Source organism: Pleurodeles waltl, chromosome 12, assembly GCF_031143425.1.
Source record: "Pleurodeles waltl isolate 20211129_DDA chromosome 12, aPleWal1.hap1.20221129, whole genome shotgun sequence".
NCBI classification, from domain to species: Eukaryota; Metazoa; Chordata; class Amphibia; order Caudata; family Salamandridae; genus Pleurodeles; species Pleurodeles waltl.
The window spans coordinates 70,935,075-70,954,133 of NC_090451.1; the positions used below are offsets into that span (position 1 = coordinate 70,935,075).

At 45.8% G+C, this 19,059-nt stretch overlaps 1 protein-coding gene across 7 annotated transcripts in view; it reads left to right on the forward strand.

Annotated features, from left to right (window-relative positions):
- UNC13A (unc-13 homolog A) overlaps positions 1–19,059 on the forward strand; it is a 240,517-nt gene that overhangs the window by 177,516 nt on the left and 43,942 nt on the right. For all 7 annotated transcript variants that reach the window (XM_069216645.1, XM_069216647.1, XM_069216648.1 and 4 more), the window contains 7 exons: positions 1,645–1,741; positions 7,844–7,987; positions 11,802–11,879; positions 16,275–16,352; positions 17,655–17,743; positions 18,533–18,685; positions 18,881–19,004. In XM_069216645.1, the coding sequence (XP_069072746.1) occupies positions 1,645–1,741; positions 7,844–7,987; positions 11,802–11,879; positions 16,275–16,352; positions 17,655–17,743; positions 18,533–18,685; positions 18,881–19,004 (763 nt within the window). The remainder of the gene's footprint in view (positions 1–1,644; positions 1,742–7,843; positions 7,988–11,801; positions 11,880–16,274; positions 16,353–17,654; positions 17,744–18,532; positions 18,686–18,880; positions 19,005–19,059) is intronic.

Below are 19,059 nucleotides of genomic sequence, written 5' to 3' on the forward strand. Positions count from 1 at the left end.
GGGAGAATGTTGATGTCATGAGAATGGATGATTCTGGCATGTGTGTGTTAAAGAGGGTCAGGCTTAGGGAAGATGCTTGCGGAACACCACAGATGAGGTTGCAAGCATCTGAGGTGTACACTGCCAGGCTGACTTACTGGGTCCTTTTAGTCAGGAAGGAGCAGATCCAGGAGCAGATCCATCGGAGTGCATATCCTTGGATTCCGATGTCCTGTAGATGTTGGATGAGGATGTGGCGGGAGACTGTCAGATGCTGTCGGGAGGTCTAGGAGGATGGGGGCCACCATCTCTCCTCTGTCTAAAGTCACGTGGATGTCATTGGTGGCAGTGATTAGGGTAGTTTCCATGCTGTGGTTTGGTCTGAAACCAGGGTAACTGGTGTCGAGGAGTTGGTGGTCGTTGAGGTATTCGGTAAAGTGTTTGTTGATAATTTTCTCTAAGACTTTGGCTGGGAATTGTTGCAGTGAGATCCTTCTGTAGTTGGCAAGCATTGAAGGGGCAGAGTAATTGTTCCACAACGGATGGACCGTTTGGCGTTTCAAAGCATCTGGGAAGGCTGCGGAAGTGGTGGCATTCAGAATGGGTGTGAGCACAGCGCTGATGTGTTTTAGTCCTCTGGAGTAGGCATGGTGGGGGATTGGGTACAATGGGTCCCCTGAGTGGATGGACATGGTGGCGGAGGTTTCTTCTGGGGCGATGACAGGACATATAGTTAGAACCAGACTTTATCAGATTCACTCAGACATAGAGGGAAGTGTAGAGAAAAGGGTTTCACCACAATAGATCCCCTTCTATGACTAGGAAGGGAGAGAAAGTCAAATATGAAGTGCTCCATGAAGTTGCATCATGGTAGTAATATTCATGACAGAGATGGCTCAAAATGGCTGTTTTTCTGGTGTGTTGTCTTTTTCTTGCGGCCAAGTGTTTCTATAAACGATGGTGCCTGTGTGGAATAGCTTGAGATACCTTATTGTATCATAAATTACCACATTTCAAAAACAACTTTGAGGGGCACCTTGAGTGAAGTATACCTTTCACTGACTGGTAAGAAATCTGAATGGACCGAATGGTACTGTATGTTTTTTCATTACCAGGGCTGCAAAAAAAAGCAGTCTGTATAATTTATTTGATCCTGAAGGATCAGTGAAGGAATGCAAACAAGTAAAGTAATTGTGGAAATTGTTGTCATATCGCCTGAGAATATTCTATAAAAACTCTATGAAACAGAACATCAATAATAGTTTTATGATCAATAAAATGCTAATCATACTGTCACTTTAAAATTTGCTGTGCGTGATAAATATTTTATAATGTTTTGTGTGAGGACAAAAAATCCCTTTTACCTAAATTTTAGAGTAAAGTACAGCCTGACCCTCCCATGGTGTTTTGGTAAGTGATAAGATGGCCTCTAGAGACCAATAGGCTTGGAAAATCAGTCACATGTTAGGTGAGCCTGACATGTTGGTTGACAGTTACAACACTACCAGCCTTTGAGAGGCACCAACTTGTTGAAAAACCTACCAATGTCTTGAATGACCAGACAGCCTAGTCTATGGTGACTCTCAGACTTCGTCTCACAGTGTGCAATCTGTCTCCACCCTCCAGTTCATTTATTTACAGTCTTTCTTTCATCTTTTCCACCAGGTGGTTCGAGCCTTTTGTCATCCAGTGGCTGGACGAAAATGAGGAGGTCTCTAGAGACTTTCTACATGGAGCGCTGGAACGGGACAAAAAAGATGGGGTAGGACTTTGCACATGTTCACTTATAGGCTCAGGGAGGTCTTATGGCTGCCTCACTACCTATTTCAGCTGTTTTGAAAACAGTGTTTTCATAGCTTCATGACTCTTAATTGTATATGGCTCACACATAGATGAAGAAGTAACTTTAATCATAGTCTCCCTATGATGTTCCCTCCATACTGAATTTTTGGAGTGACATTTAGGCGGTCATTATTAACATGGCGGGTTGGCCCGCCATGCCGGCGTTGGCGGGTGAAACCGCCAGCCAGCATGGCGGGCCAACCCGCCACATAATGAACACGGTGAGGGCTGCCGACTCACCGCCAGGTTTCCTCCGTCAGGCAGCCTGGCGGCGGGTGGAAACATCATCCGACAGGGCAGCGCTGCTACCCCTAGGATAATGTTTCCGAATCCTCGAGCCTTTCCCTGGCGGGTTTCCCCGCCATGGAAAGGCTGGCGGAGGGGGTGCCCCTGCACTGCCCATGCATTTTGCATGGGCAGTGCAGGGGCACCCGGTGCAGTGCCCCGTCGCACAGAGGCATTGGCGGCGGCTCCATGTGGAGCCGCCTTCAATGTCCCGGCCAGGCATTCCTGTGGGCCGGCGGGCGGAAACAATGTTTCTGCCCACAGGAAGGTTCATTATTTGGCCGGCGGGGATCCGGGGACACTGGCGGTCAGTGTTTTGACCACCAGCATGAACACGGCGGTTGTTACCGCCGGGTTCATAATGAGGGCCATAGAGTCATAGACTCCTGGCTGTAATCTCTGTGTATTTTGTCCTCACTTCACATTGGGAATATACCGGTTTGTACAAATGTCCTTAAATTCTAGCTATATATACTTCTGCTCTGTATATTCCATCACCCTCGGATCTTATACCCTAGCATATATTCCATCTCCCTGAAACATGATCACCTTGCCTTATCTTTAATCTTCCTAAGACATGACCTCCACTCCTTATATTCAATCTGCTTTAGACGTGACCTTCTCTCTTTTTATTCCATCTCACTTTGATATTCTCTTGTCTCATTATATTATATCAATCAATCAATCAGACATTTGTAAAGCGCGCTACTCACCCGTTAGGGTCTCAAGGCGCTGATGGGGTGTGGGGGGGGGAGAGGATTTGCTACTGCTTGAATAGCCAGGTTTTGAGGTGCTTCCTGAAGGTCAGGAGGTCCTGGGTCTGACGTAGGTGGACGGGGAGGGAGTTCTAGGTCTTGGTGGCGAGGTGAGAGAAGGATCTGCTGCCGGCTGTAGTTCAGTGGATGTGAGGGACAGTGGCGAGGATGGCGGAGCAGAGTTGGCGGTTGAAAGTGTGGAAGGTGAGTCGCTCGTTGAGGTAGGCCGGGCCAGCATTGTGGAGAGCTTTGTGGGCGTGGATGAGGAGTTTGAAGGTGATCCTCTTGTTGACCAGGAGCCAGTGCAGGTCTCTGAGGTGGGCTGAGATGTGGTTGCGGCGTGGGATGTTGAGGATGAGGCGTACGGAGGCGTTCTGTATATGTTGCAGTCTTTTCTGGAGCTTGGCCGTGGTTCTAGCATAGAGAGCGTTGCCGTAGTCCAGTCTGCTGCTGACAAGGGCGTGGGTGACCGTCATTCTGGTTTCGGTGGGGATCCATCTGAAGATCTTGCAGAGCATGCGGAGGGTGTTGAAGCAGGAAGATGAGACGGCGTTGACTTTCTGGGACGTGGTGAGCGATGAGTCTAGGATTAAACCAAGGTTGCGTGCATGGTTGGTGGGTGTTGGTGCGGTTTCTAGGGTGGCCGGCCATCAGGAGTCGTTCCATGCACAGCGGTTGGAGCCAATGATGAGAATCTCTGTCTGATCTGAGTTCAGTTTAAGGCGGCTCCTCTCCATCCAGTTGTCAATGGCATGTAGTCCGTCGTGGAGGTTGGTTTTGGCGGTGGCGAGGTCCTTGGTGAGTGAAAGGATCAGCTGGGTGTTGTCGGCGTAGGAGATGATGTTGAGGCTGTGGGATCGGACGATATTAGCGAGCGGTGCCATGTAGATGTTAAAAAGGGTTAGGCTGAGAGAGGATCCTTAGGGAATGCCACAGATGGTCTTGGTTGCTTCAGAAAGGAAGGGAGGGAGGTGGACTCTCTGGGTTCTGCCGGAGAGGAAGGATGTGATCCAGTCCAGGGCCTTGTGGCAGATCCCTGCGTTGTGGAGGCGGGTGCGGAGGGTGTGGTGACAGACGGTGTCAAAGGCAGCCGAGAGGTCCAGGGGGATGAGGGTAGCGGTTTCGCCTTTGTCGAGCATGGTCCTGATGTCAGTTGCGGCAATGAGGGTGGGCTCGGTGCTGTGGTTCCTACGGAATCAGGATTGGGAGGTGTCCAGCGCGTTGTTGTCCTCCAGGAAGCGGGTCAGTTGGTCGTTGACGATCTTCTCGATGACCTTCGCCGGGAAAGGAAGGAGGGAGATGGGCCGGTAGTTCTTGAGATCTCTGGGGTCTGCTTTGGGTTTCTTTAGCAGGGCGTTAACTTCGGCATGCTTCCAACTCTCCGGGAAGGTGGCGGTCTCGAAGGAACTGTTGTTGATCATACGGAGTTGGGGGACGATGATGGGGCTTGCTTTGTTGAAGACATGGTGGGGCAGGGGTCGGAAGGTGATCCGAAATGGGTGGTGCCCATGGTTTTGATGGTGTCCTCGTCGTTCATGTGGGTCCAGGAGAGCAAGAGGTTGGTGTGGCTGGGTGCGTCGGTGTTAGTGGTGGCTTCGGTGGTCGTGGGGGTCGAGGAGTTGAAGCTGTGGTGGATGTCCGTGATCTTGCAGTGGAAAAAGGTGGTGAGGGAATCGCAGAGGTCTTGCGAGGGAGGTGGGGCAATGGAGCAGGACCTGGGGTTGGCGAGTTCCTTGACGATGCTGAAGAGCTCTTTGCTGTTGTGCGCATTGTTGTCGATGCGATCCTTGTGGAAGGATCTCTTGGTGGTCCGGATGAGCAGCTGGTGCTTGCGGATGGCTGTCTTGAGGGCGGCGTGGTTGCTCTCTGTTTGTTCATGGTGCCACTTCTTCTCGATTTTTTGGCAGTCCCGCTTGAAGGCCTGAAGGTCAGTGGTGAACCAGATGGCCTTAGGGCTGGTGTGATTGTTGGAGGGTTTCCTGAGCAGAGCGAGGGTGTTGGCGCCATCGTCTATCCATTGTCTGAGGTTGAGGGCGGCTGTGTTGGGGTCGGTGGTGCTGGGTGACGGGGCCCGGGCGAGGGTGGAGATCAGCTGGTCTTTAGTGATCTTATTCCAGCTGCGGCGGGGGATCTGTTGTGGGTGGTGGTGAGTGGCGGGTTTCTGAAAGGTGAATTGAACGCAGAGGTGGTCCAGTGGAGTTCGGTGGTATGGCTGAAGGTGACGTGGCTGCTGGCAGAGAAGACGGGGTCGAGCGTTTGGCCCGGGGAGTGGGTGGGCGTCATGACAAGTTGTTTGAGAACAAGGTTGTTGATCAGGGTAGTGGAGTTGCTGTCATTGGTGTTCTCAAGGTGGAAATTCAGGTCGCCAAGGAGGATATAGTCTGTCGAGGCGAGGGCCTATGTGCTGATTATGGAGTCACTGAACTGTGGCGGGGGCCTGTAGACGAGGGTTCCTCTGAGGGTGGTGTTGGTGTTGGCGTTGACGTGAATCTGGAAATGTAAGTGTTCGGCGGCATCAAAGGCGTCATCTGTGTTGGTCGAGATTCTGACAGAGTTCTTGTGGACTATGGCGTGCTTGTGGATGGAGCGGGTGTTGAGGAGGATGCAGCTGAGGTGGTTGCGTGTGGTTCTGGCGTGATGTTTGGTGGTTTGGGGGCAGGAGAAGCTGCAGCTCTGACAGGAGAAGGGTCCGTGGGTGAGCTTCGGGGTGGCTTGGAAGCAGGCGGTGGAGCGGCCTGTGTTGATTGAGGGCGTGGAGTTCGTTGGCACTGTAGTAGCGTTGGGTGGCGTGAGGCACGCGTGGGCCAGGGGGTCTGGTGCTGGGCGGGGTCCAGCCACGGACAGGCGCAGACGGGCTTGCCTCCAGCAGCCACCATTAAGAAGGGGAGGTGGGAGGGAGGAGCAGCTGGGAGGCGGGAGCGGTGGGCGAATGGGGGTGCGAGAGGGGCGGGAAGGGAACGGCTTAGAAGAGCCGAAAAACGGACAGAGAGCGAGCGCAAGGAAAAAAGGCTACCAAGAGGCTAAAAACGAAGAAAAAAAGCACAGAAAAGGCACAAAAGAAAGACAGATACTTAGACAACACACAATACTTACGCAAACCACTAGACACCGGGGATGAGGCGCAGGCGGGTGCCTGCGGGTGGTGGAGGGCCTCAAACTCGCAGCAGCAGCGAGGGCGGGGTAGAGGGCACGGGCACAGTCTGGTGGAGCTGCGCAGAGTGTGGAACGAGCTCTGACCTTAAAAACAGGTCAGGGGTCACTCTGTGCACAGCGCAGCGGCTGCCATTAAGAAGGGGAGGTGGGAGGGAGGAGCAGCTGGGAGGCAGGAGCGGTGGGCGAATGGGGGTGCTTGGGGGGCGGGGCAGCAGGGATGCAGCAGCGGGAAGGGAACGGCTTAGAAGAGCCAAAAAACAGGCGGAAAGCGAGCGCAAGGAAAAAAAGGCTACCAAGAGGCTAAAACGAAGAAAAGAGCACAGAAAAGGCAAAAAAGAAAGACAGATACTTAGACAACACACAATACTTACGCAAATCACTAGACACCAGGGATGAGGCGCAGGCGGGTGCCTGCGGGTGGTGGAGGGCCTTGAACTTGCAGCGAGGGCGGGGTAGAGGGCACGGGCACAGTCTAATGGAGCTGCGCGGTGTGTGTAGCAACCCCTGACCTTTAAAACAGGTCAGGGGTCATATATACCTAAAACATGGACCGCTCCTTATATTCCATCTCCCGTAGTCATGCCATTTTGCCTGTACCCTACCTCACTCTATAGACATGACATCTTTCTGGATATTCTGTCTTTCGAGGCATGACCTTCACTCCGTACCTTTCATCACCTTTAAGCATGGCTTCCATTCTTGTTATTTCATCGCACTTCGGCATGTTCTTCTATCTGCACCTTTCTTAAGAATGAGCTGCTCACCTTAAATTCCATTTCCATTAGACATGATCTTCTCTCAGTGCACTTCATCTCCTTAGACATGACTTCCTCTCCATACATTCCACTCCTGTAGACATGATGGTGTCGTCTTACATCCCATCTTAAGGCATGCTCATCTCTCCAGTCAATCTCCATTGACCTGAAGCATAACCTCATCCCCTAGATTCCCTTTCCGTTAAGCATGGCCTTGCCTTCTCACATCAATTCTCCTTTGGACATGAACTCCTTCCATTAAATTCCATATCCCAAAGGTATGATCTCCTTTCCCTTACATTGTATCACCTTTAGACATCTATTCCGAACACTGTGGGCCGTCTGCCGAACTTCCGAAGGGGAGGTTGCTGCCATTGTGGCTACCACCCCGCCGGGCACATTGAGTTTCCTGCTAGCTCAGCACGCGGAAACCTGAGTTTCCGCCCCTTGGCCTAGCGGGAAACACCCTACAGCATTGTCTCCGGCACGTAATCGAGCTGACAGCAATGCTGTAGAATGCAGGGTGCACCAGCACCCTCGCAAAGTTCACTGTCTGCCCAGAAGACAGTGAACATTGTGATGGTGCTGGCCAAGAGGACCCCTGCACTGCCTATGCCAAGTGCACCCATTCTCTGCCAGCCTTTTCATGGCAGTTTTACTGCCATGAAATCGCTGGCAGAGAACGAGGTCGTAATCCCCAGGGCAGCGCTGCCCTGGGGTATAAGGACAGCCGCAACTGCCAGACCGCCAGGATCTCTGATCCTTGCAGTGCTGGTGGTCTGACCGCAGCACGACCGCTGTGGTCATAATGTGGCGCTTGGACCACCACATCGGCGGCAGTCCGATTGCTACCGAGAGTCTGGCGGTCAAGTGACCTCCAGACTCGTAATGACCCCCTGTATCTCCATATATGTAATTTCTCTTGACTTTAACATGGCAACTTTCCATCCCACAAAGGTAAGAAATCCCCACAAACAGTCCCAACATCACACAAGCTCTTTGTAAGGAGTGTTGAATGTGTCTATCCACCATGAACTTCCACCTAGTGATCACCATTTTCTTTCCCGGCTTCAGTTCCAGCAAACATCTGAGCATGCTTTGTTCTCCTGTTCCGTGGTTGATGTCTTCTCGCAACTTAACCAGAGTTTTGAGATTGTGAAGAAGCTGGAATGTCCTGACCCCCAAATTGTTGGCCATTACATGCGAAGATTTGCCAAGGTTAGTGGATCATTAATTTGGGTTCTGCTAATTGTGCACCCCATACCTCACTGATTTGTGTCCTTGAGTCCAGAATTGGCGTGGTGTACAGGGAATTCGGAAAAGTCAGGGCTGGGGAACAGGTCAGTCAGCAATCAAGCCCAGGAACATGACAGATCCTACCTCAAGGACATCAAACATTTTAAGCCAAGACTGTATGTAGCTTTCCTAATGTCACTAGGGAACGGTATAGGCTGATCCATTAGTTGATTCGACACAGAGGAGAGGCTTGGTTACAAGTAAAAGGGCAAATTTTGAGACAGGATGAGAAGATAAAGAAGGGAACAGGATGCCATTAATGGTTATGGATAGTGAAGCCGGTGAGAAGACAATGGAGAAAATACATGGGTAATGGTCAAGACAGCAAAAGCACTGAAGAGAAAATGAAAGGAATAGAAAGTCAAGAACAAAGGTGCATAGGCAATGGAAATATTAAATGGACAAGTAAAGAGATGGGAATTATAATGTGAGTGAAAAGACAGTTTAATGGAGGGAAGACAATGGAGGGGTACCCCAGGCTGATGGAGGGGGAAACTGTGGACGGAAGTGGAAACCATTGAGGTTTTGAAGACCATTGAGGAGGACTAGAGCCAACAGAGTTAGATTCTTAGTTAATACTGGAGAGAAACAACACAAATGTGGCATGGCGAGACGATCAGGCAGGTGGAGTGGCAATGGAGCAGGGAGGTAATGGAGGAGGCGAGTGGACTAAGTTTGAGACAACAGAAAGGTGTTGAAGCCTTGGAGCTGATAGAGAGGCAACGAGGAGGGATACAATTTATGTGTTGGGATATAATGGTGAGATGTAAGATAATGGAGTAAGAAGACACTGGAAAAGGTAGACAACTAAAGGGTGGTGAAGCAAAGAAGTGTTATCAGTGTTAGGTGTTGGACAATGGAGCCGCTTAAAATCCACCAGAAATGCGAGAAGCTATTAATATGTCTGAATTACCAATGCTTCCAGAAAGATTGCATGCCAGCTTGATTTGTTTCACAATGTCGCTTGGTAATTGACCTACCACTGGGTTCAGCAATTCTAGGATCACCTACAATCCACAGTGCCACTGCAAGTAGAGCAATGCTTGTAAAAAAAAAAACTTCTTAAGTAGTTCAGTAGGCACAGTGCCAGATGGCGTACCCAGCCTGTAGACATCAAAAGTGTGCACTAACAAGTGGGGTAAAAATAACAAAACTTGAAATTCCACCATTTGAGATTTATGAATTATTTTGATAATTCAAACTTCTCTTAATCTCTGATTTGAGTTATTATTATGTCTTTTGAAATTCCATCATCTCTAGTTCACATATTCTTTCACTAAAATTCAAACTAGTCTCTTCACTGATTTTAGATATTATAATATCACTTGAAATTCCACTGTCTTGTATTTCACGTGTTATTGTGATATAATTCAATATTCTTCCATCTCTGATTTCAAGCAATTTCATAATATCACTTGAAATGTCTTGGATTTCAGGTGTCATTGTGATGTAACTAAAACGTCTGTCATCACAAATTACAGTTAATATCATGAAATCACTTGAAAATTACAGCTTGGATTTCTGGTGCTATTACAATACAGGGAGTGCAGAATTATTAGGCAAATGAGTATTTTGACCACATCATCCTCTTTATGCATGTTGTCTTACTCCAAGCTGTATAGGCTCGAAAGCCTACTACCAATTAAGCATATTAGGTGATGTGCATCTCTGTAATGAGAAGGGGTGTGGTCTAATGACATCAACACCCTATATCAGGTGTGCATAATTATTAGGCAACTTCCTTTCCTTTGGCAAAATGGGTCAAAAGAAGGACTTGACAGGCTCCGAAAAGTCAAAAATAGTGAGATATCTTGCAGAGGGATGCAGCACTCTTAAAATTGCAAAGCTTCCGAAGCGTGATCATCGAACAATCAAGCGTTTCATTCAAAATAGTCAACAGGGTCGCAAGAAGCGTGTGGAAAAACCAAGGCGCAAAATAACTGCCCATGAACTGAGAAAAGTCAAGCGTGCAGCTGCCACGATGCCACTTGCCACCAGTTTGGCCATATTTCAGAGCTGCAACATCACTGGAGTGCCCAAAAGCACAAGGTGTGCAATACTCAGAGACATGGCCAAGGTAAGAAAGGCTGAAAGACGACCACCACTGAACAAGACACACAAGCTGAAACGTCAAGACTGGGTTAATAAATATCTCAAGACTGATTTTTCTAAGGTTTTATGGACTGATGAAATGAGAGTGAGTCTTGATGGGCCAGATGGATGGGCCCGTGGCTGGATTGGTAAAGGGCAGAGAGCTCCAGTCTGACTCAGACGCCAGCAAGGTGGAGGTGGAGTACTGGTTTGGGCTGGTATCATCAAAGATGAGCTTGTGGGGCCTTTTCGGGTTGAGGATGGAGTCAAGCTCAACTCCCAGTCCTACTGCCAGTTCCTGGAAGACACCTTCTTCAAGCAGTGGTACAGTAAGAAGTCTGCATCCTTCAAGAAAACCATGATTTTCATGCAGGACAATGCTCCATCACACGCGTCCAAGTACTCCACAGCGTGGCTGGCAAGAAAGGGTATAAAAGAAGGAAATCTAATGACATGGCCTCCTTGTTCACCTGATCTGAACCCCATTGAGAACCTGTGGTCCATCATCAAATGTGAGATTTACAAGGAGGGAAAACAGTACACCTCTCTGAACAGTGTCTGGGAGGTTGTGGTTGCTGCTGCACGCAATGTTGATGGTGAACAGATCAAAACACTGACAGAATCCATGGATGGCAGGCTTTTGAGTGTCCTTGCAAAGAAAGGTGGCTATATTGGTCACTGATTTGTTTTTGTTTTGTTTTTGAATGTCAGAAATGTATATTTGTGAATGTTGAGATGTTATATTGGTTTCACTGGTAATAATAAATAATTGAAATGGGTATTTATTTATTTTTTGTTAAGTTGCCTAATAATTATGCACAGTAATAGTCACCTGCACACACAGATATCCCCCTAACATAGCTAAAACTAAAAACAAACTAAAAACTACTTCCAAAAATATTCAGCTTTGATATTAATGAGTTTTTTGGGTTCATTGAGAACATGGGTGTTGTTCAATAATAAAATTAATCCTCAAAAATACAACTTGCCTAATAATTCTGCACTCCCTGTATAACTCAAACTCCCTCCATCACTGATCTCAAGGTGTAAGTTATTGATTTATCTTCCAACATCCAAGAGTGGGTGGAGGTAGCATTGTCCTACTCATCCTTTCCATATATCAAGATTGCTCGCGTACTTTAGTAACGTGGCGGATGTTTTTCAATTGTATGCTTTTCTTTTTGTACATTTTCTATTTTGAAATGTTTCTCTTTCCTTGTCCCAATATATTTGCCATTGTTGCATACCATATAGTAAATCTGTTTTCTTTCAATGACTATGTATCTTTGAACAATACTTTAAGCTTGTGTTTTTTTCCTTTTTCTTCTCTCTCATGCCACCCTTACTTCCTAATGCATTTTCTTATTTTGCTTTATTCTTACATTCCTATTGTCTTCATTGTCCATTCCTTCCGACATTCTTCTTTATTGCTTTCTCACCCAACTTTTTATCCTTCTATTGCGTCCCCCCTTTCTTCTCACTGTAATTCCTACATTCCTTCTCAACCCCCTACATTCTTTCCTGCATTACATCCTGTATTCCTTCCATCATCATCATCCACTCTTTCTACATGTCTTACTACTTCCTTCACAACTTCTTTTTTCTTCCTTCCCTTTATTCCATATCCCCTTCCTTCTGCCTTTAGACTATAAGCACCATACTGTTGCAGTACGCAGAAATCATCTCCAGATGTTTTGCCTCGTATTGTTCCAAGGAGAAACTGGTGAAGTACCCTTTCTGTTTCACTTTCCGTCATTCTTTCCAGTCTACTTGATTCTACCTTGTCTGTGATTTCTCCACCGGCATGCTGCCGGGTGGCACATACCTAGGTCTCCTACAATGTGGCTAGGCAGCAAGGCTGTACCACCTGACAGAAGTAGGAATAGCCTGCTGCCCTATGGAAGGGGTGCACTAGGATGAAAATGGGAACAGCAAAAGATGGAACATGTTTTTCATAACCCAGTAAATTACATTTTAAATCCTGGTGCAGGGGTCTTAAACCTGCACTGCGACAAAACCCCAAACCACGTACAAAACTATGTTGAATCGCGGAAACCAGTGATAAGACAAAGAGTTACGGGAGCTGCGCAGGTTTCTGAGGATGCTGATTGGAGGCTGAAAGAAGGGACGAATACATTTTCTGGGTAGAACTTAAGCTTGTTTGCTGGATGGGCTGCTTTTAACTGGCTGTGGTCTCTCACACACATTTGAAAATGGCCACCAGGCAGTAGTGTAATGTAGCTTCCTGGTGGGTGTTGAATAAGAGGTGTTTTGTGGCAGTATTTGGGTGCAGTGTGGTTGCTTTTACACTGCCAAGCACAGCAATCACCAGATAAACCAACTTTTCTGTTTACCCAGTGCTTTTACCTCCTCCTGACAAGTGAATGGCAATTCATGTGATCCTCGGACCCTGTTGAATGGGAAGTGGGTACCTTTTCATAGGATGTGTAAATGCATAAGTGGGTGTAACATTATGGGCCGCCTGTCCCAGTGTGGAGTACATCAAATGGTATTACAGCAGGGGTTGTAGAGTGATGAAACATTCCCTTCGATGGGTCTGGAATACCTGTGTAGTAGAGCTATTCATCTAGTACCTTCCAACCAATCCTTAACGTATTATTGTGCAAGTTCCGTGTAGATTCCCACGTCCTTCTACAGGAAGAACAGATTTTTTCAAAGCCCTAACTTCATCTCATTAGGCTAACCATATATGTTTGGGGTAGAGAGGATTAAGATCAGACCTTGCATCTATAGTTAAACCTTTGAGTTCACATTCACAAGCTCCTTTATCATACATGGTTTTACATTGATTCACGTGCATTTTTATACTCTATGTCTCCTAGTAACATTATTTTATATGGGTTAGGTTACTGTATCCAATATACGCAAAGAAACTAAATTACACTGAGAGGTTCATTTACCAGTTATAGGCTTTCAATTTTGTGATGTGCATGGATCACAGAGTAGTTTGAAAGCCGAGCAGACTTCAAATTACTTGTCTGGAAATAAAACCCTGTAGCTTAGCATGTTCCAATAAAAAAATCAGTGAAGCAATTCAAATGTCAAATTTCGCAAGGAAGAACTGTCATTGGTTTAACGTTTTCTGTATCACAAGAAGGATGCTTCCAGTTTGAGTTTTTTGTCCTTAGTTTTGGAAATGTCCAAATATAGGTAGCAGCATTCGGCTTCAGAGACTCGATGATTGAACTTAGATTATCATTACACAAATACCAGAGGACAATATCAGTGATTAACAACAATAACGAATCATAATTTGTAAAACTTTAGAAAAAAAAACAAGATCCCCAGTCACTAACTTTCATTAAACCTAACATCATACCCAAAACCCTTAGGATTCTGTCCAGAATATTTGGGCTCACAACTTTTTCTTCAAATTGTGCCTTGGGGGTTGCTGGCATTTGCAGTCTGTGGATTAACCTTTTTAACAGACTGTAATCTTCCAAAGCAATTCCTAGAAGCAAATCTCTGTTCAAAGACCATCCACTGTGGCATTTTTCCTTGAACCCTGGACCGTGACACGGCTTGCTATTTAGGTACACTATGCAAACATTGTCATTTTAAATGTCCTTAAATGTAAATGTGCCATCTGCATTTGAACTAATTCTCTGTTGAGACAATAGCATTTTAAAGAAGTAACATTTAAATATTTGAATGTTGCATTAAAAAACAGGAATCAGTCAACAAAAATACATATATTATTCTACTGTATTAAATTGCTGAAAAAGTTTAAAAGTTTTGAATAGTAAATGGCTATCATATGTACCCTAATTCTCTACGGTAAAACAGTCTTTCCTTTGCCTGTCATTTACAAAATGAAAATTCACTCTGATATAGTTACTTTGAACGGCAAAGTATACAGTGTTGTCACTTAATTATTGCAAAGGCATATTTTTAATAACATACAGTGCAGACGCTGCGATTCCAAATATACGAGTATTTTACAATTACTTTTAACCCATTCACAATCACTTCTCATATTGAAACATTTACTTAATAGGAATAATAATTCTAAGTTATTTTTATGCACTAGTATCCTAAATTGATTCTTTCTAGCCAGGTTGATGACACCTATGCATACAGTTTCTGTTTTAACTAATTATCTGCCACCACTCCTTTATTGTCAGAAAGAATAGATTGCTAACAAAAAAACTGCAAGTATTGGTCTGAATACAGATGCAAATGTCAAGAGCGTCTTTGTCAGAGTAAACAGAACTATCACCAAATGTGACTTCTTACATTTAAATAATAGCAAGGCAAGGTGAAAGCCTTTGCTGACCTTGAAGTCTAGATGACCCACCAAAGGCAAAATGAGCAACTGTTGGTTTTTGGCAACAACTCCATGTATTCTTTTAGAGTGTGGAGTGGTGGACGAGAGAAAAAGGATAGTCACAAGTACCTTCCTGAATCTAGTATTTACATGAACAATGCAAGAAGCAGTCGGTCACTGGTTTGCTAAGAGAATGCTCCTTGGCTTACAAGTACAGTATTTCATCTTCTCATTAACTGATATAATATTTAGATTTAAGGCACCCTTATTAATACATGGCCATATTAATTCCGAATCTGCATTAACCTCAAGGAATAAGCACCAAACAGGCCCATCATCAGATATACAATTACTCAGTTATCCACGTGGCAAAAAAATTGCATTTAGGCACTCACGCTGATTACAAGACAAGCAGGGTGGAATTAAAGCATATAATGCTGCTACACCTGATTATTAGTTGGTAGGTTTTTGTACACTTAGGGCCTGATTCTAACTTTGGAGGACGGTGTTAAACCGTTCCAAAAGTGGCGGATATACCACCTACCGTATTACGAGTTCCATAGGATATAATGGACTCGTAATACGGTAGGTGGTATATCCGCCACTTTTGGGACGGTTTAACACCGTCCTCCAAAGTTAGAATCAGGCCCTAAGTCATTCCGGGTGGGGGAATCCATACCTGATTTTCCTGGCTTGTAGATTTGGCTGGAAAAATCGCATGAGAACTGGCTGCATCATTATGTTTTTTTCTCTACACAGTATTTCCAGAAATGACTTTCCCCATCCATCCCAGACTACCCCTACTCCCTCCTTCAACCTTACCACCCCCAGCGGTCCAAACATACAGTAACTACCTGCTCCGACTAGGATGTTAATATGTGTAACACCCCACGGAACAAGGAATTCCAGGTGGTTTTCCGACTCAAACATTGGTCATCATAGTCATTATACATACCAAGGTATTTAACTTGTAATGAGATGGTACTGGGGTGGATTTAATGCAAGGTAAGGGGAAATTTGCATGCAATTTTGCCGTTACCATAGCACCTTCCAACTCATAAACAGGACCACTGTCTTTTAAATGCTGTAGTTTTTTCTGTCCTGCAGCTAAATTAGATGAGCTATCAATCAAATTTAGAGGTTGCCTGACAATAGGATGTCTTTTCAAACTGGGGCCCGTGTGTTTTTTACACAGGCAGCACAACAATTATTTATCATTTTAAAATTACATTAGTACTAATTCACAAGTCATTGAATGTGTTACCAGGCAAAATAAATCAAAATTATGAACACTTCAAAATAGTGATAGAGTTAGTTGCAAGGTTGCTAGTTTATGTGGCCGCGCCTCAAGACGAGAGGAAGGAAGCGGGGACTGGAAGAACATTAATAAAGGCTCTGAGTAAGACATCCTAATAAGATGCATCTTCTAGTCTGTGAAGCCATCAGTATTGATACCCTGGGAATCCATCAGTATTGATACCCTGGTCTCCATTCAAGATTTGTTTTAAATACGTGGAAAAGGCTTTGTTAGTATCAAAATGAATGGCTGCCATTTTCACGTTATTAAGAGCATGGCTGGGATATTGGGGAATGACCAGCAGGAAACATTCTGGAAGTTAAAGAAATGTGCACAGAAATAATTTACAGAATTAACTTCACCCCTTTTAAAGATTTCTGACAATGTTTACAAAGGTTGAGTGGAAAAATGTTTGGCAAACTTATTTTTTATGCTCCGTCTCATTACTGATGGGGTAAAACGTTTTCCAAATATTTGCAGACTTACGTACTAATAGTAGCAGGTAATTAACCCTCTATTCTGTCCTTCCACAGCCCTGTATCCTGATGAACAACATTCAGCAGCTGCGGGTCCAGCTGGAGAAGATGTTCGAAGCCATGGGCGGAAAGGACGTGGGTCCCAAACTATTACTTCTTACTTTTATAGATCACGCACAAAACCTCCCCACCACTCCATCAACCCCACTGTAGATCTAGAAGCCATGGGTGTTTGTGTACCCAGCAAACTGGACTGTGAAAGATTTCGTATTGCGAGGGGAACATGGGCTAGGCATGTTTTTAGAAGAGTTCTCACACCTTGCTGCAGTGCAGACCAGACATCTACACTACAAGGAAGGTTAGATACCATCTAGTGAGGCCCTGGCAGTGAACAGCCACAGCTTCATAATCTAGTCATGAGAGGGCCCCCTCACCCTGTATGCCCCAAAGTAGGGCACATGCAGCCACAATGAGCACTGAAAATAACTTTGACCCCTCCATGTCTTAACTCCAGTGCGGGCGCTGTGTAGTTACATCAGAGGTCAATATATCACCAATACACCAAGCCTCAGAAGACCTACTGGGTATGGTTCATTCACTTGTAGAAGTAGCCAATGCATTCCAAAGCAGTGAGGCAAGTGGTCTGCAATCACATGACTGCTCTTACTCGGCAAATGAGGTGGCTGCTTTAGAATGACCCGAAGAGTCACACTTCGGGCACTGTTCAATCACACAAGTCGCATCCCAAAATACGCCAGCTCTCCACTCTTACAACAAGTAATACTCAATGAACTAATTCACCACTGCCAAACTACTAAAGGGACATAATCCCGCCCTGCACTGAAACCGGTACCATAACACAAGAGTGACACTGTGCTCACAGTCTGACCACATATAGCTCCATGAGGCGCGTGCAAACACATCTCTTAAGCTCAACACGCAGCTGTAGCGTCCAGTTTCCATTCACTGAATCACACAACTGTTCAAAAGAAGGCACTCACTTTTCAAACTGTGGCTGCCGTGGCTCAGCGTCCCTCCTTTATTTGAGTCTGTTGCACCTCCGATTACATGACCTTAAGCTTGCGTCACGTATGGGTCTAAGCACGGTTTGTTCCTCAGGCAAAGGTTTCTCACAGTTCGTGATCACACACGGTTCACTTGTACTTGCTACAACTCAGAAGCAATGTGCTCGGTGTACCAAGTGAACTCTGTGAAGTGGTGAGGTCTCAACATTCAGAATAAATATTCAGGAGATTCATTTATATACACATATAATGTTTGTGGATTTAAAGCAAATCGCAACTGCTCATAATAGATCTTCTGAATCCTAATATATTTGAAGCCCCATGGACTGGATGGGAATTGTGACCTACACTAGACCTTATGATGTGAAGAGGTCATTGATTACAGCACCAACATGCCTCTCTTTCTCCTCAGCTGGATTCTGAAGCCAGTGACATCCTAAAGGAACTGCAGGTGAAGCTCAACAACGTGCTGGATGAGCTCAGCAGAGTCTTTGCCACAAGGTAAGACTCAAGGACTCCAGACGTGGCCTGTGAATGTGGAGGCAAGGCCCGTAGACCAGTACAGGGAGAGGCCCGCCCTGGGCACAGTGAACTTCTGAGGGGTTTGAGCACTGACTTCTAAGGTCAAGAAATCAGGGGTGCTACTCCCATCAGGAGCCTAGGAAGACATTCGTGTCTGTGTCCGAGCTATTGAAGTGTAGCTAGTGGTTGTCTCATATTATGGTCCATGCACTAGGTGACTTGGTAGCATTTTGGGTGTAAGCATAAGACGAGGCTAATTAAACAAACATAGATCTACACTGGACTTAGAGGATGTGGTATTAAAATGAAATCTACTGTGTTTTTGAATATATAGAGTTATACTTTCACCTATATTGAGGGTGTGTGCCTGTTTAACCAGTACAACAAAGAAAACTATGTCCTCGTTTGCACTGGCTTTTGAATGATGTGTGTGGGTTTGGGGGTCTTTGCACACACGTTTTTTCCTATTTAATTAAAATGTTAAATAATACTATATATCAGAGTGTAGCCCATTTTATATGTATAGTATGCTAAATGGTCGTATGGCATTGAGAAAGTGCTGCTGCAACGTCTAGCCTGCTGCTTGGCAGATTTTAGCCTGGAAGAAGGCTTTAGGCATCCGTCAACAAGTTTGGATGTAAGTGGGAGAATGCGGGAGGTGAGGAGTGATGCGATGGAGAGACATGGAATGCCAAACATTTTAGGGCTTAGCAATGCCCAGATACTGCATACAATTTTTTTCTAACACTGCCCCGTACACGATATTAGTTTTCAGCCTCATATTGAGGAGTGTGTGAAGCAGATGGGGGACATTCTGAGCCAAGTGAAGGGAACGGGCAACGTCCCGGCCAGCACCTGCAGTAGCGTGGCCCAAGACGCGGACAACGTGCTTCAGCCCATTATGGATCTCCTGGACAGCAAGTAAGTGGGAAGAGCTCTAGAATGGCCTATAAAACAGTTTTAAAACCAAACTCGGCGTGCTATCCTCAGACTGCGTCCTCAGTACCATCTTCCTTCTGTGATGTTTCAATGGAATAACTAGAAGAGTTTAGCATGTTGCCTGGAGAAGCCAAGCGGTAGTCTGAACCTATATCTCTATTTCCCGTTTCTGCTCAGCCTAACACTCTTTGCCAAGATCTGTGAGAAGACGGTTTTGAAGCGGGTGCTGAAGGAGCTGTGGAAGCTAGTGATGAACACGATGGAGAAGACCATAGTCCTTCCTCCCCTCACTGACCAAACGGTGAGTGTAACACGGGAGACGCCTTGGGCATGCGAGCCTGTAATGTGCCTCACTT